This window comes from Xyrauchen texanus, chromosome 10 (assembly GCF_025860055.1).
Source record: "Xyrauchen texanus isolate HMW12.3.18 chromosome 10, RBS_HiC_50CHRs, whole genome shotgun sequence".
In the NCBI taxonomy this organism is placed as follows: domain Eukaryota; kingdom Metazoa; phylum Chordata; class Actinopteri; order Cypriniformes; family Catostomidae; genus Xyrauchen; species Xyrauchen texanus.
In genome coordinates this window covers 37,490,332-37,505,782 of record NC_068285.1, presented here as the reverse complement: position 1 = coordinate 37,505,782, position 15,451 = coordinate 37,490,332, and the positions used below count along the sequence as shown (strand labels likewise).

General features: G+C 37.3%; 1 protein-coding gene across 3 annotated transcripts in view; it reads right to left on the bottom strand.

The window, feature by feature from the left end:
- LOC127650784 (gamma-aminobutyric acid type B receptor subunit 1-like) overlaps positions 1-15,451 on the bottom strand; it is a 200,860-nt gene that overhangs the window by 85,518 nt on the left and 99,891 nt on the right. Inside the window, exon 7 of one of the 3 annotated variants that reach the window (XM_052136422.1) lies at positions 11,377-11,399. The exons of the other annotated variants lie outside the window; for them this stretch is intronic. Coding sequence (XP_051992382.1) covers positions 11,377-11,399 — 23 coding nt within the window. The remainder of the gene's footprint in view (positions 1-11,376; positions 11,400-15,451) is intronic. 3 annotated transcript variants of the gene reach the window in all.

Here is a 15,451-nt window from a genome sequence, read left to right as displayed (position 1 = left end):
GTCAACATGAAGTCAAAATGGACCTATATACTTTTATTAATACACATTCCTGGTCTTACTGTGCATGATTCATAAGTACATATTATTCTAAGGAAAAATGTTTGCCTAAATGCAATTCCTCCGCCTCCTAAACATCTTTCTTTTTAGACTGGCATTGCAAAGGCTGCAAGGCTGTTTGTTCATGTTAACCAACACTGATGTAGGTAATGCAGTCTTTCTAAAATCTTACCATAATTGTTAAACGCAGTAATTTATTGTTGGTTAACATTAAAAGGAACAGTAACCCAAAAATTTAAATTCTCTCATCAATTACTCACCCTCATGCCATCCCAGATAAATATGACTTCCATTCTTATTCTAAATATAAACAAAGATTTTAGAAGAATATTTCAGCTTTTATGTCCATACAATTCAAGTAAATGGTGGACAGAACTTTGAAGCTCCAAAAAGCACATAAAGGCAGCATAAAAGTAATCCATATGACTCTAGTGGTTTAGTCAATTTCTTTGGAAATGATATGATAGGTGTGTGTGAGAAACAAATCATTGTTTTAGTGCTTTTTTCAATACATTCTCCGTGCAGTAGGTGGCGATTTGCATGAAGAATGCGAATCGCCAAAAACAAAAGAAGAATGGGAAAGGAAAAGTGGAGATTGATAGTAAAAAAGGACTTAATTATTTATCTGTTTCTCACTCATCATATCGCTTCTGAAGATATTAAAACACTGGTCTTATTGTTCATGTTCAACAGAAGAAAGTCATACGCATCTGGGATTGCATGAGGGTGATTAAATGTTAAATGAAAAAGAAATGTTGGGATATGTCAACATAATCTCATGAGTATTCGTATGTATCCACAGTTTTCCTGAGCAACTACTTGGCGTACTATGATGATTCTAATTGCTTGTTTTCTATTTCTGGTCACGAGGCATAATATAAAAACTACCAAAACGATCAAGCTAGATGGAGAAAAAAAACATTTAAGTGTTATTTAAAGTAAATATGGATTTCAGGCTCAACTTGTGCAGTTAATGGCTCTTAGCTGTCATAACAACTCAAAGTAGTTAATGATATCAACATAACAAATCTCAGGCCATTACTTCATGTTATCTACCCACTCAGGTGAGGCACTGTCAAAAAAAGTATTGTATCGCACTATAGAGCATCATGATTTATTTTTTTTACAAATGTAATACTTTAAACATCACATTTCCTGTTAAGAATGTATGCTAATGTGAGTGAAAAGAAGCAAATCGTGGAACACTTCCGCATTAAGGAAAATGGTGAATTATTTTGTAAAATGTGGTTCTAGCACACGTGTTTGCTTATACATCTACAATGGAACTGAATGGGGCCAATCCATTATCAGTAAAATACTCACCATTTCAATAGTACAGTCATAAGACGCAAACAATATGCTTGTTAACATGATTTTAGTGTGATAAGTTATATACAATTTTCAACTTTGTTGCAAATAAAAATCACAATTTAAACAACTTTAGTATAATAATACACAAGTTCTAACAGAAAAATTTATGCAAGTGCTTTTATAAAATTAAATGCTTCATATTTATGCCTTTAAACCCTCCAAAAATGTGCCCCCATTCACTTTGATTTGCCCCATTGTAAGTGCCTGTAACCTCTATTTGTGCTTTTTTTAAAGAAAAAGAGGGTCAAGTCAAAATGTATTTTTGTGGTAATCAACATTATGCCACAAATGCTGTCGATTGACCTAATTTTTGACCTTATTGAACCCGGTATATTCCTTTAAAATGTTTACATTGAATGTGCTGTTAAAACCTCCATATTGTATGTTTCAGAAGCTAAAAAAATGTAAGTTTAAAAGTTATACATGAATGACAGTGTATGATAATGAGATCAGGCAGGATATGTTGAGATGCTTTCAAGGGTGAACTTAACCAAACCGGGCACAAATCCTCCTTAACAGTGGGTGCTGTAGTATTTCAGGAGGCGAGTAGTCCCTCACAATGAAAAGCAAACTCACGTTCAGGTCTGGCTACATTCTAGTAGGGAACACCCACTGACGATTACAATCGATTCTTTATGGAAATAATCATGTACTATCCTACATTTTTTTTTTTTTTTTTTTTTGTTGATTATCCTGTTTTAGAATTACATCACATAACAGAAGTAAATTTGGTTGTGAATGTAGTTTCATGTTGACTTTAAACAACTAGAGTAATTTTGTAAGAGGAGTGCTCAACTGAAATGGAATAGCTGCAGAGGTTTTGGCTCACCTCTCTCTCTCTCTCTCTCTCTCTCTCTCTCTCTCTCTCTCTCTCTCTCTCTCTCTCTCAAAAAAGTCAGATTTCCACATTATCTTCAGCATCAGAACCCAAAAAAGGTGCTGGTTATACAGTATATCAGAGTAATGGTATTAGCAACTTCTGCAAGTGGTCTGGGGTTGTGTCAGAGATTAAATGCACTGCTCATGCAGAGTAACTATCCTCCAGGGTGAAACTAGCATTCAATGTTAGACTAGAATTATTAAGACCATGCAGTGATGGAGTCAGTGGTAGGCTGAAATCACTGTCCAAATGCTGTCCCTCTGCCCACTCTACTCTTCATAAGAAAATTAAGTTTGTGATAATTAATTCCTTATTGATCATCACAATTGAGCTTGTACATAACATGGATTCAATCTGATTTCTATGCAAATTTGGTTATCCTTCATCAATAGGTGACTATGTTCAGAATAGCATATTACCACACTCTTCTTTTCCAACTATTTCTGCCAAATCAACCTCAATTATTAACATCTCTTTCTTAACTCATTATTAAATTGCAATCTGCTGTCATATATTATTGTATGAGTACTAAACTTCCCAACATAGGCTTGCCAGTTCTGTGCATGCCTCTTGATTCACTCTGTGTTCTCTTTCATCTCACATAATAAAATAAATTCAACCCAAATCTATATTTAATGTCCATTTATTTATTTGGAAAATAGCGGTGTAATAAGCAGGATAATGTACAGACAGCCGGTCATTATCACAAAAACAAACCTTTTCAGTCTCTTGGGGTTTATTTTGCAATTATCACAGTCTGACTGCACATTATCCCTCACATATTGCATATACGCTTTCACATAAAAAAAATTAGGCAGTATACATTATATACTCTGTACTGTATGCTAGTATTCTATTCTGAACATAACCAATATCTCCCAACTCAATTGCTCTGTTAAGAAATCTAGTGAGCTGCCTAGAGAACAATCATTTTAAGGCATTAAGCGTCTGCTATCGATGCAAAGACTGTTCCCAAAGTTAACTTAAAAAGCAACTTAATAATGCTACCTCCTAAGATACCTTGTTTTAGGCAAGCTCGACAATATAATAGATCATTTTCATTATATTACAGCATCACCTGTATCATAATATTAATCCAATTGATTATTTAATCCAATATTTGCATATGATCTATATTTTTGTTAAAGTATTGTGATTATATTATCGCGCTGTTAGCTTAGCAACATGCTAACATCAAACTATTGAAATCAATTGCGAGTCTAGCAGAGTCAAGTCTGGCCTCCTTTTAGAGTTTATATTACAGCATCTTGTTTTAGTCAAACTATACCAGTGGTGATTTCTCTGAGGAAGCAGTGCCTCCTCAAATATGTGGGTGAGAAAAATAAACTGAACATAAATAAACTAAATATTAAGAAATGTGAGTGCAAACAATGTGTATAGCAGTCATATTTCTGAAGTCACTCAAACAGCAACACCCAGTGTATAAAGAGAGAGTGGAGGGGGTGGAGGGGTCATGCCACAATAAATTACTAAAAAGCAATTGCGAGTGGGGTGGCCAATGGGTTGGTCAGGCTTTGGTCCATGGTGGCCACGGCCACCCCTGGGCACCCCTAGCTCCACCACTGATTATGTACTATTACTCACACACTGTTAAACTCTTTTATTCTAAAGCATTGTTTGAAAAATGATACATTTTAATGCTTGTATTACAGACCTACATTTACACAATAGCTTGCACTTTAGTTCACCTGATAGAGTGGCCTTTCAGACTCTGAAGTCTTAGGATCGAATCCAATCAAGCACACAAGCTGACATGTGAGGCAAAGTATTATATAAGTAACACAAAATGTTGTGGTTTCTTCAGAAAATAAGCTTTTCATATTTCATTTCCTTTAAGGACACTATGGGTCAGGATTAGGTGTTGGTGAAGGATATACATTTTGTTAATCGCTCTTTTGCTTTAAGGAGACTATTGATTAAGTTTAGGTTAAACTTTTTGGTTAGGCATTTCACTCATTAAACATCTATTTAACATTCACCTTTAAAACCACGTCTGATTATAACGCCAATTTACTCGTTTTGGCTCTGCCTGCTGGACATTTCACTTTGAAACTGTAGCAAAATGTGTACTGAAGCATGTCATTTCGTTTTGAAAAAATGATGCCACTGTAACATCATTTTCATGAGATCAGGCTGTCTAAATCACTAATGAGTTTCCATGACAGTTAGGATGCTGCCTTAGAACACAGTTGCATATGTAAGAGGCAATTCACTATGATTTGGAACAGAGCTAATATCTAAAAAATAAATATTTCTCTACTCCTTTAATCCCTGTCTTTGTCTCTCTGTTATTTTCTGGGATTTTGTTAGAAGGACTGAGTAGCATTTCTCGTGCTGCACAGAAAAGGATCGTGACACAGTACACTGGATGTCATCGGAATTAGTATGGAAAACCTCACATGCTTTTTGACAAGAATGTCAAGGATGAAGCCGACTGGGAGAGTATGAAGCAAAATGGCCTCTCGACAGATATCTCACTGCTGTCATGCGAAGCCTCACAAAGCTTTTGCACGTGGAGGTCAGCAGCTCTATCCCATATTCCCTCCATATACTGGATCCAACAGCCTGCTGCCAGCATCCCTATAGGCCACCTTTCACTTTCTCTGCCAGTAATTCAGACACCTGATGCACTCTATTTCTGGTTTAATGGGACCGATTAAATCACTCTCTTCAGATCTAAAGACATGGATCATTTTAAGACACAGCCATGTCCACACTGTCTGCCGGTGGGCCGGGATTCGAATTGGATCGATCCTGAGATAACCAATTCATGTTTAAATGGACCGCAGTCAGTTGCAGGAATTACAGGTCCTTCTCAAAAAATTTGCATATTGTGATAAAGTTCATTATTTTCCATAATGTAATGATAAAAATTAAACTTTCATATATTTTAGATTCATTGCACACCAACTGAAATATTTCAGGTCTTTTATTGTTTTAATACTGATGATTTTGGCATACAGCTCATGAAAACCCAAAATTCCTATCTCAAAAAATTAGCATATCATGAAAAGGGTCTCTAAACAAGCTATTAACCTAATCATCTGAATCAACTAATTAACTCTAAACACCTGCAAAAGATTCCTGAGGCTTTTAAAAACTCCCAGCCTGTTTCATTACTCAAAACCGCAATCATGGGTAAGACTGCTGACCTGACTGCTGTCCAGAAGGCCATCATTGACACCCTCAAGCAAGAGGGTAAGACACAGAAAGAAATTTCTGAACAAATAGGCTGTTCCCAGAGTGCTGTATCAAGGCACCTCAGTGGGAAGTCTGTGGGAAGGAAAAAGTGTGGCAAAAACGCTGCACAACGAGAAGAGGTGACCGGATCCTGAGGAAGATTGTGGAGAAGGACCGATTCCAGACCTTGGGGACCTCGCGGAAGCAGTGGACTGAGTCTGGAGTAGAAACATCCAGAGCCACTGTGCACAGGCACCAGAAACAGCGGCAGAAGCGCCTGACCTGGGCTACAGAGAAGCAGCACTGGACTGTTGCTCAGTGGTCCAAAGTACTTTTTTCGGATGAAAGCAAATTTTGCATGTCATTCGAAATCAAGGTGCCAGAGTCTGGAGGAAGACTGGGGAGAAGGAAATGCCAAAATGCCTGAAGTCCAGTGTCAAGTACCCACAGTCAGTGATGGTCTGGGGTGCCATGTCAGCTGCTGGTGTTGGTCCACTGTGTTTTATCAAGGGCAGGGTCAATGCAGCTAGCTATCAGGAGATTTTGGAGCACTTCATGCTTCCATCTGCTGAAAAGCTTTATGGAGATGAAGATTTCATTTTTCAGCACGACCTGGCACCTGCTCACAGTGCCAAAACCACTGGTAAATGGTTTACTGACCATGGTATTACTGTGCTCAATTGGCCTGCCAACTCTCCTGACCTGAACCCCATAGAGAATCTGTGGGATATTGTGAAGAGAAAGTTGAGAGACGCAAGACCCAACACTCTGGATGAGCTTAAGGCCGCTATCGAAGCATCCTGGGCCTCCATAACACCTCAGCAGTGCCACAGGCTGATTGCCTCCATGCCACGCCGCATTGAAGCAGTCATTTCTGCAAAAGGATTCCCGACCAAGTATTGAGTGCATAACTGAACATAATTATTTGAAGGTTGACTTTTTTGTATTAAAAACACTTCTTTTATTGGTCGGATGAAATATGCTAATTTTTTGAGATAGGAATTTTGGGTTTTCATGAGCTGTATGCCAAAATCATCAGTATTAAAACAATAAAAGACCTGAAATATTTCAGTTGGTGTGCAATGAATCTAAAATATATGAAAGTTTAATTTTTATCATTACATTATGGAAAATAATGAACTTTATCACAATATGCTAATTTTTGGAGAAGGACCTGTATCTAAATTAGTGTTTCTCAACTTGTTTTGATTCAAAACCCAGATTTTTCATTGGACATAAAGTGGCGACCAAACACGATGCCAAAATTATTTAGCACACAAAAGGACATAAAATGTCCTCAAAATCAAACACTGAAATTTGTCGATATTAAAATGAACTGCTTAGAGGCATCAATATGCAAAATTAGTAACATGACATAAAAACTGAAAAGGCATAAGCAACAGTAGAAGTGGGATCACCAGCCTAAAAAATGTGACAAAAATATGATGCGCCAAATATTGCATAAGTATTAGCTATATTATCAAGTGACAGATGAACTTGTGGCAAAATACTGCATATTGATTTGATATACGGCCTTTGATGTCAACAACAAAATTGTTAAAGTAGTCATATGATGTGGTGTGGAAACAGGGGAAGGCAGACAGGTGATTAGGATCCAGTTGCGGTTTTATTGCAAATAACTAAATAAATAAACACAAAGCAAAGTCCACGATGGGAAAACTTAACTAAAACACAAAAGAACACACAGCAGGGAAAACATCCACGAAGAGAAGGGAGACCTCGAACGAACACAGGTTCCCAAGGAACAAGAGCAGCGAACACACAACAATGACATTCACGTACACATACAATCAACGAAAGACAGGGACTAAACCAAAAACCAGGATATATATACATGAACATAGAACTAAGGGGCCAATGAACAAACAGAACACCAAACAAGATAACAAGGGAAGAAACAGAGGCAAGTGGCAAGTTAACGAGGGACAGGTGAAAGCAATGACGGAAAACACGACGCTAACAAAGAGACTATGGAGTTACATAAGGGACAAAAGTGAAAACTAAGGAATGCAAAAAGTGACGAAAATGGTAAACAAAAGGGAACAGTGAAACAAGACAGGGTAACCGTTACAGTCATAAGTCAATATTAATGAATACTTTTTAAATAATAAATTATTGTTCATCGTTAGTCCGTTAAGTATTGAAGCGTTAACAAAACTTAAAGTTTAAAAAATGAAAGGTCTGCCTATTTATTTAGCTAACTATGCACAATTATATGATAAGTTGTACTTTTTTTATTATTAACATTTCTTATTGTTTTTTCAGTGCTTCTTCAATTGTAAAAGAAAAGATCTAAACAACTTTTAGGTTGCGACACATGATTGTAGCCAAGTCCTTGTGATTTTCTGAACCTAAAAACCCAAATAGAGAGTTTGTCTGGTGCCAAATTGGTGTAGTAACATTGCTAACATATCCATGTGTTCCCTTTACAGACAAAGGGGTGAAGCTGGCTCCTCTTACTTGGGAAATCTGACACCTTAAGTGAAGGACGACAACTCCACGGCCATTTAACATTACATGCCAGGGGGCTTGGAATTACAACAAAGCCTTAATTACAGCATTGAGATGTAATGGATGAGGCTAGGTTGTATCTTTGTAACAATTCTCCATTGCATTCGCCCACAGACACCACCAATCACTTACTGGACCATCAGCTTAGGGAGTGAGTAGGTAACAGCTCATTATGGGATACAACTGACAAAAAAGCCTGTATTGGGATACAACTGGACAAGAGTGTTTATTAATATCCTGCCTACAAAATGCTTAAACTTCAACTGTCAGAATGTATTGGTCATTAAATTGTTTTAAAATGTCAGAACATTCGGAAACATTCTTGGTTCAGAAGCTGATCGAGGACAAATGAGCTCGGCTTGAACCCGCCATCAAGACATATCGTTAAAGAAAATGACAGCCCATCCACATCATCTTCGTACAAGAGGCCATAATTTAAAGAAGAAAGACATCCCATGCAATTACAATCGATTCTTTGACCTCTATGGACATGTGGAAATAAGTGACATGACAGGTGGCTGCTGGCTAATGATCATACAGCAGAGACATGTGGAATAGTTGCACAAGTTGCTGTGTCACAGAGTCATGCCATGGTTGCAAGGTCACAGCAGGACATTGTGATTGGCTGCTGTGGTTGCCAGGTCACAGCTGGGCAGCTTGATTGGTTCTTGAGGTTGCCAGGTCACAGCAGGCAGTTTTGAGGTACGAGACACCACTGATACACCTCACTTTCTCTAAGGTACACAAAGGAAGTACAAAGGTGTCTGATGTTATTTCATTCAGATTAGGAATGGTCGATACCACTTGTTTTCTTTATTTTCAATCTGATACAAAGTACTATCAAGGCAGATATTGTCAATATCAATGCCAATTCCTCTATTAAACATAAAGTTTTTTGGGTGTTTTCTGAGGATAAAATGGGTACTCTTAACTCTTAACTTTCTATTGGAAATCCATACTTTTTAACATTTTATAGGCCTAAACTGCAAATGATCACACTTTAATTTGTTGCTTTGTATCAATTGTAGAACAAGATCAACATAACATGTTTAACAACTTCTAACTTGAATAAACTTTGAGTTCCAGATTTTTGTCCAGTAAAAAAAATCTAAACATCCTTAAAACAATATAAATTTACTTGAGAAGTTAAATTAAATACTGAAAGTTAATTCAAATTTATATATAAAAAAATATTAAATGAAAAATGTATTCATTTTGGCATTTATTTTCTTTTTTTAAAGGTGCAATATGAAACCAATTTTCATGTAATATTCGCCTTTTTTTGCCAGTGTGTGTGAATGGCTTATAATGCAGCCTATTAAAGGCTGTAGACTGATTTTCATGCGAAGGGAGCGGGTCGATTTTGCAGAGAAAATCCAAAAGATGTGACGTATATGCGCACTCCCGAGAGCCTTTATTAAATATAAATAATACTCATAAATATCATGCATGCTAATTAAATAATATAACAACAACTATAAAACACTTAGGATTGATATTTTTATATGAGGATCAATACTCTTGAAACAACCCATCCATATATGTACATATATATATATATATAAAATTACAGCACACTGTATAACTATATCTAACTATACTCACACAACTGTATATTTGAGTGTACTGTGTATGTACAAATTTCACTAGTATTTGGAAAACATGTTACATCTATGAAAATTGCCTTTTTTTTTTTTTAAGAAATATGTATGACTTTTTTAAATCAGTGAAAACCATATATGAACATTTATTTCATATACAGTACGTGTTTTGCATATATTGCCATAAATCAGATTTCAGTATGGGTAACATCAGAACAAAGTATCTGCCCATCCCCACACAAAATAATGCAATAATCGAAGAGCCTGACTCAGGAATCAAAACCAGGCAAATATCGCATGCCTTTTAGTAAAAAATTTAAGTCTGAATTGATGCTCCCCTCCTACCCGTTCCTCAATAGACAATCTGGGGTGAGATAGCAGTGGTAAGCCACAGATTTCCCCTTCGTCGCCCCAGTAATCTTTTTATTTGCTCACTGCGACGTGCATTCTCCAAACAAATTTGTTAGATTTGACACCAAGTTTCATTTACTGCTAAAAGCCTGAATTCAGAATTGCATCGTCGCCCGTTCCCCCAGCCTCCCAGAAGTAAATGAATTGGAGAACACTAGGAGGCAGATCACTCAGCTGTATGAAAGATGACTGAGGAGCTGAGACTAAATTAAACGTGGAAGAAACAATCTCACTACACTCTTCCACGACTGACAGGTATTAAACCATGTCTGTGTTTGGCGCTTTGATAACAGGCAATAACAATGCATTGGAAAAATCCAACAGTGGTAGAATTCAACTGCAGCTTGCGGCAGCTCCACTGAATTGGAGTGTGAAATATGACCAGGCACTGCTTAATAACACACCTGCTGTTTTGAGCGTCTGTCCCTCAAAATCCTCCACTAGCCCAGTGACGGTTAATGCTTCTGGCTAAGACACTCCAAAAATGCATGCTTTAACGCATGTAGTTCTTTTAAATTACTGTTGAATGCCGCTCATATCTGTCTGTTTAACTCATTCACACCCGTCTAACCGACCTATCAGATCAGGCACAGACTAATTATGAAGAACCGTTACATTCGTTGGGAACTCTATATGTGGCACAATTTTTAAACAGCCTCCAATGATTCTTGCTGGACAAATATTCCAGTGCCCCATTGCTGTCAGCTGTTATCCCTTTTCTGGCACTGCATGGAGGAACTACTTGGCATTCTTTCCTCACACTTTTATAACAAAATTAATGACTTAACACAACTAGATTTGACTTTTTAATTATATACCCCCTCAGCCCCATCATAACACTCAAGTAGCCCTTCCTTGACACCAAACCAGAACTGTGGTCCATTAAAGGTGCAATATGTAAAGTTTTTCATTTAATATTCGCCTTATTTGCCAATGTGTGAACGGCTTGTAACGCAACTTAAAAAATGAGCCCTTCCCAGACTTCCTAGGTTGCCTATTAAAGCATGTACATGTATTATGTCATTGTAATCATGTAATCACTAGCATGCGAGCAACAGCTAGAGAGGAGCAGGCTATTTTATTTATATGAGGTTTTTGGCACCTGCATTCCAATCTAAATCTTGATGTAATCCTTCCTCATGATCTGCGTGATGTTTTCATCAGTTGAATGGGAGGATAAACACTATTAAAGTGTGACGAGATTCGCACTGCACGTGCAAGCCATTCGCACATCACAATCTGATCAACTATTTAGCTCTTTTCTGTGAATCACACCTGCAAAATCCTAAAACTTTATTTCCAGATTTAATTTATATTTTGAACCAGAATGTGGGTTAATGTTTTCTCTTTTAATTGTTTAATGTAATGTTGAGTGTGACTACTGTTTAAGGAGGCTGTACCTGTATACTGAGTTGGAAATCTCAAGGATTAATAATGTTGTTTTCCTTATTACATCACTTGTTGTTCTGAAAGCAAAAACAAATGAAACACGGAATGTAAGCTGTCATCCGCACAGCCTGACCGAAGCAAAGCGGGCACTTCTCGTGCGATTAACCGTAAGTGAACTGCCAATGGCTTGCAAAAATCTGTTTTGTATACTGCAGTCTCGTCACATAAAAAAAAACGTAACCTCCCATTTAGCTCATGAAAACATGATCATGAGGAAAGATTACATCATGATGTAGATTTGAATGCAGGTGCAGTATTTCATTTAAATAAAATTGTCTACTCCTCTCTCGCCATTGCTGGTGTCCCAGTGATTGACCCTCCGCGTGCCAATGTCATAGGTTCCCGACCCCTGCTCTATATGAAAGCGGATTTAAAAATAGAATTGCATAGGCCTACATTTTGATATTGGTTTCTGTATTTTGATGGGCAGAGATGTGATGGGAGAAGAACAGAGCATGCCCCCAAATTTTTTCAGTATTCTAGATTCCATAAATATTTCCCCCATTCATTTTCCATTGGGAATTCATAAAACTCTTGATAAAAGAGCTCTAATTCGAGTAGCAGTCAAAAAATATCTGAATCATGAGTTCCGAGCACATGAATGATCAATTAAAGTTGCATTAATCAGTGGGGAATTCTGAATTCTAGATTACGTCTGATTTGGCGACGTTGTGAGTGATGTTGGAAGTGGCATGTCGACCTAAAGATAATTTGTTATATATCACTGAGCAAATACTCAACTAATGTAAAGTGAATAAATTACAAACTATGATTTCAAGCAAAAATAGTATTTGAACATTACACAAAAATACAAAGGTACAAGACTGTGTACTTGCCATCTTAAATGAAGGAATGAACTTCAACCTGAAGCTGCTGAAGATGTTATTAAAATCAAAAATATTACAAATATAAAATAATTAATTTGAAGTTAAATTTAAGAATAGAATCAAAATGTTTAGATACATGAATACACATATATAAGTTGTTTGAGAGTGTTGGGAGCGTCATTTCCTGACTGAGACGCTTTACAAGAAAATGTATGGGGAAGGACATTCAAATTCTAAAAAGTATTTGATTGGACAAAAATCTGTGTCAATATGTATGTGTCATCAATACTTGGGACTGAACTACAATAATCATGAGATGAATCAGAATTATGTTAATCTATTGACTTCCCTAACATTTTTTATATGTCATATTTTGTGTTTTATCTGTTAACAAAGGAAAAGCTAAATCTTTCCCCCCTGGGGCACACGCCACTGTGCCAGATAATCTACAGAGTTTTGTAGAATTTCTCCAAACCATCTCCAATCCTCCCACTCCACCTCCTCCTTCTGTTTTTGGATTTAGCCTGAACTTATCCATAACTCCTCCTTGCCCATTCTTGCTTACCTTAATTCTACCTAAATTCAGGATCATGTCTTGAACATGCGAACCATTGTGGGGTGGGGGGTCCAGGATGTTGAGGTCACAAATATAATGGTCCTCTTGGTCCTTTAATATAGTAAAGGTGCTGAATACTTTTCTGAATAAAGGTGTTTTAAAAGATACATGTATTTTACACAGTACAAGACAATGAAAAAACAACAAATTTGCATCTTGTCTAATTTGTAGATATGTTCTTGCAATGCCACAACAAATTACAGGGATGCAAACTCATGAGGGGCTAAAAAGGTAAGACAATCACTGGTCCATGAACATGTTTTCTGGGGATAGTTGTTTTAAAGAATAAGCTAAAAGCACCAATTCCAGTTATTTTAGTGAAGTTTATTCAAGTTTACAATTGTGCCAAATTCGCTGCAAAATAAAGAGTATTTTGGTGAGGCCTCCTTCTGTTTCACAAATTTGTTCAATTTTATTAACTGATTAGTTCAGTGACCCCTTCTGGAAATGTCACTAGGTGGTAACAAATGAGCGTCTTATGTGCTACGAGTGAATCATTGAATCATTTTGAGTCGTTCATGACCGAAATCTACCAAAAGACTTTATAGTGTTTAAGCATTAAACTAACAAAGCAGATCTATTGTCTTCCTTCAGTCTGAGCATTATTTTTCTTGACAACATGTAGAAATTTATGTGCAAACACTATACACATTTCAGTGTCACATATCACACACTGCTTTTCAGCAGTCACTTCTCACTAACACGTCGACAAAAACACAGCTTCAGGTGTCTCTCTCTCCCCGTCGGCCACTGTCTCCTCTCCTTAAACACTGCCACCGCCCCTCACTGGAACGCGAGACCGGTGTGGCACACAGGTGGGACTCATTCATCACTTATCTCCCAGCCTCTGCCCAGATGCCACTCGGCCCCACCCTGCTCACCACAAGCTGCTTAAAATATCTATTTTTATGTCCCAAGAAAAAAAACAGCATATGCTATTTGAACAACAGAAGGTGAGTCAAAGTAAATTTTCCATTTATAGGTGAACTACTCCTTTAACAAAGACACTTTAATTCACAAGACACAAGATTCGCTGAAAACTTCTCTTAATGTTTTCACATTCACAATTATGAATCACGTACTGTACATGACACATTTTAAATTCAAAACAGCCAATTTCGCCAAATGGAGAATAGTTTGCACCCTTGGAAATTAATGTTGGTCGGTACAACATTTCAGTCATAAAACAGTGGTCAAATATCGCATGTTTAGAAAGATACTTACATCTCACTTCACACAAACATTCTTAACCTGAACTGCTTGCTGATGCTCGGCGCTGGTATAATCCACAAGGATCCGCTTAGCTTCTCGCCTTCATTAATTTGATTGGCTATCTCATATGACTTTGACGAGCAGTGTTAGACTACTGAGCACGGTAAAATATTTACTTTTTGAAACTATTACATTATTTCTGCAACAACTTATTGACAATTTGACGGACGTGCATAATGGACTGCAGCAGAACAGCAACAAGGATATAAATTATTGGGGGGGGGGGGCAATTTGGCCATATCTGATATGTGGGGGGGACTTGGGCCCTGCTTCAATGTGCTGGATGAAGTAGTGTTAATGTGATCTGCCATGCATCAGTAAAACACATTCTAATCTCTCTGGCTGTATTTGTAGAATCGGACACACTGCTATTTCTGGCCATGCCATCCCTCATGTTTATGGACCATCTCTTATGATGCGATTGTCATTGGAGTGCTAATTTCATTGTTGGAGAACCCTTGTGTTTTTGCACCTTGGCGGCGGCAGCGATGAATAGGAGGAAAGGGAATAAGTAGGATTAATGACGTTCTGTTTCAGGGTCTCTGAAGGCAAAGCGAAAAATCTGAGGGAGGGGAGACATTGATAAACCCTGTAACAAGTCACATGTGATTGCATCAGCATCTTCCTCTCGCACACAGTTGTGCTGAATACACAGAGCATGCAGTGTGTTATAGAGAGGCTTGTAAAAAAAAAAGCCCTCTGATCAGTTCAATTATAAACATGCAGCAGAAATCTTTAGGAAAGGAAATGTATGCAAATGACAACGTAAATATGCTTACACCATGCTGGAATGTAATACTTTCTGTTCTGAACATGTGATCAGCACAGTATAGCTCCATAGTTTCAAATAGCCTGCAGAGGAATGCTAGCATTAAAATCAATTGCTAAGGCAATTGCTATTATTATTGCTCATACTTAGGCTGAGGTATTTGAACATTTTAAGTCTAGGCCTTCAGCAGTGACAAATTCTAAGGGCCAGTAAAGCCTTCTCTGCTGGATGTCAAATAAATACATATTTTTCATCCTTTCATTCTCAATCACCTTTTTACCTATGTGTTATCTAAATCAGAATTACAACTTGAAGGCTCTTGCAGAAATTCTCAACTCTGACTAAAAGCGGGATCGTATCACTCAAGTCCAGATAGAAGGCCTTGACCGGGACATATCTTAAAGATCACACCCACAAGAACAAATAAATCAATCTGATTGGCTGATGAATCTGACAATCTGACTT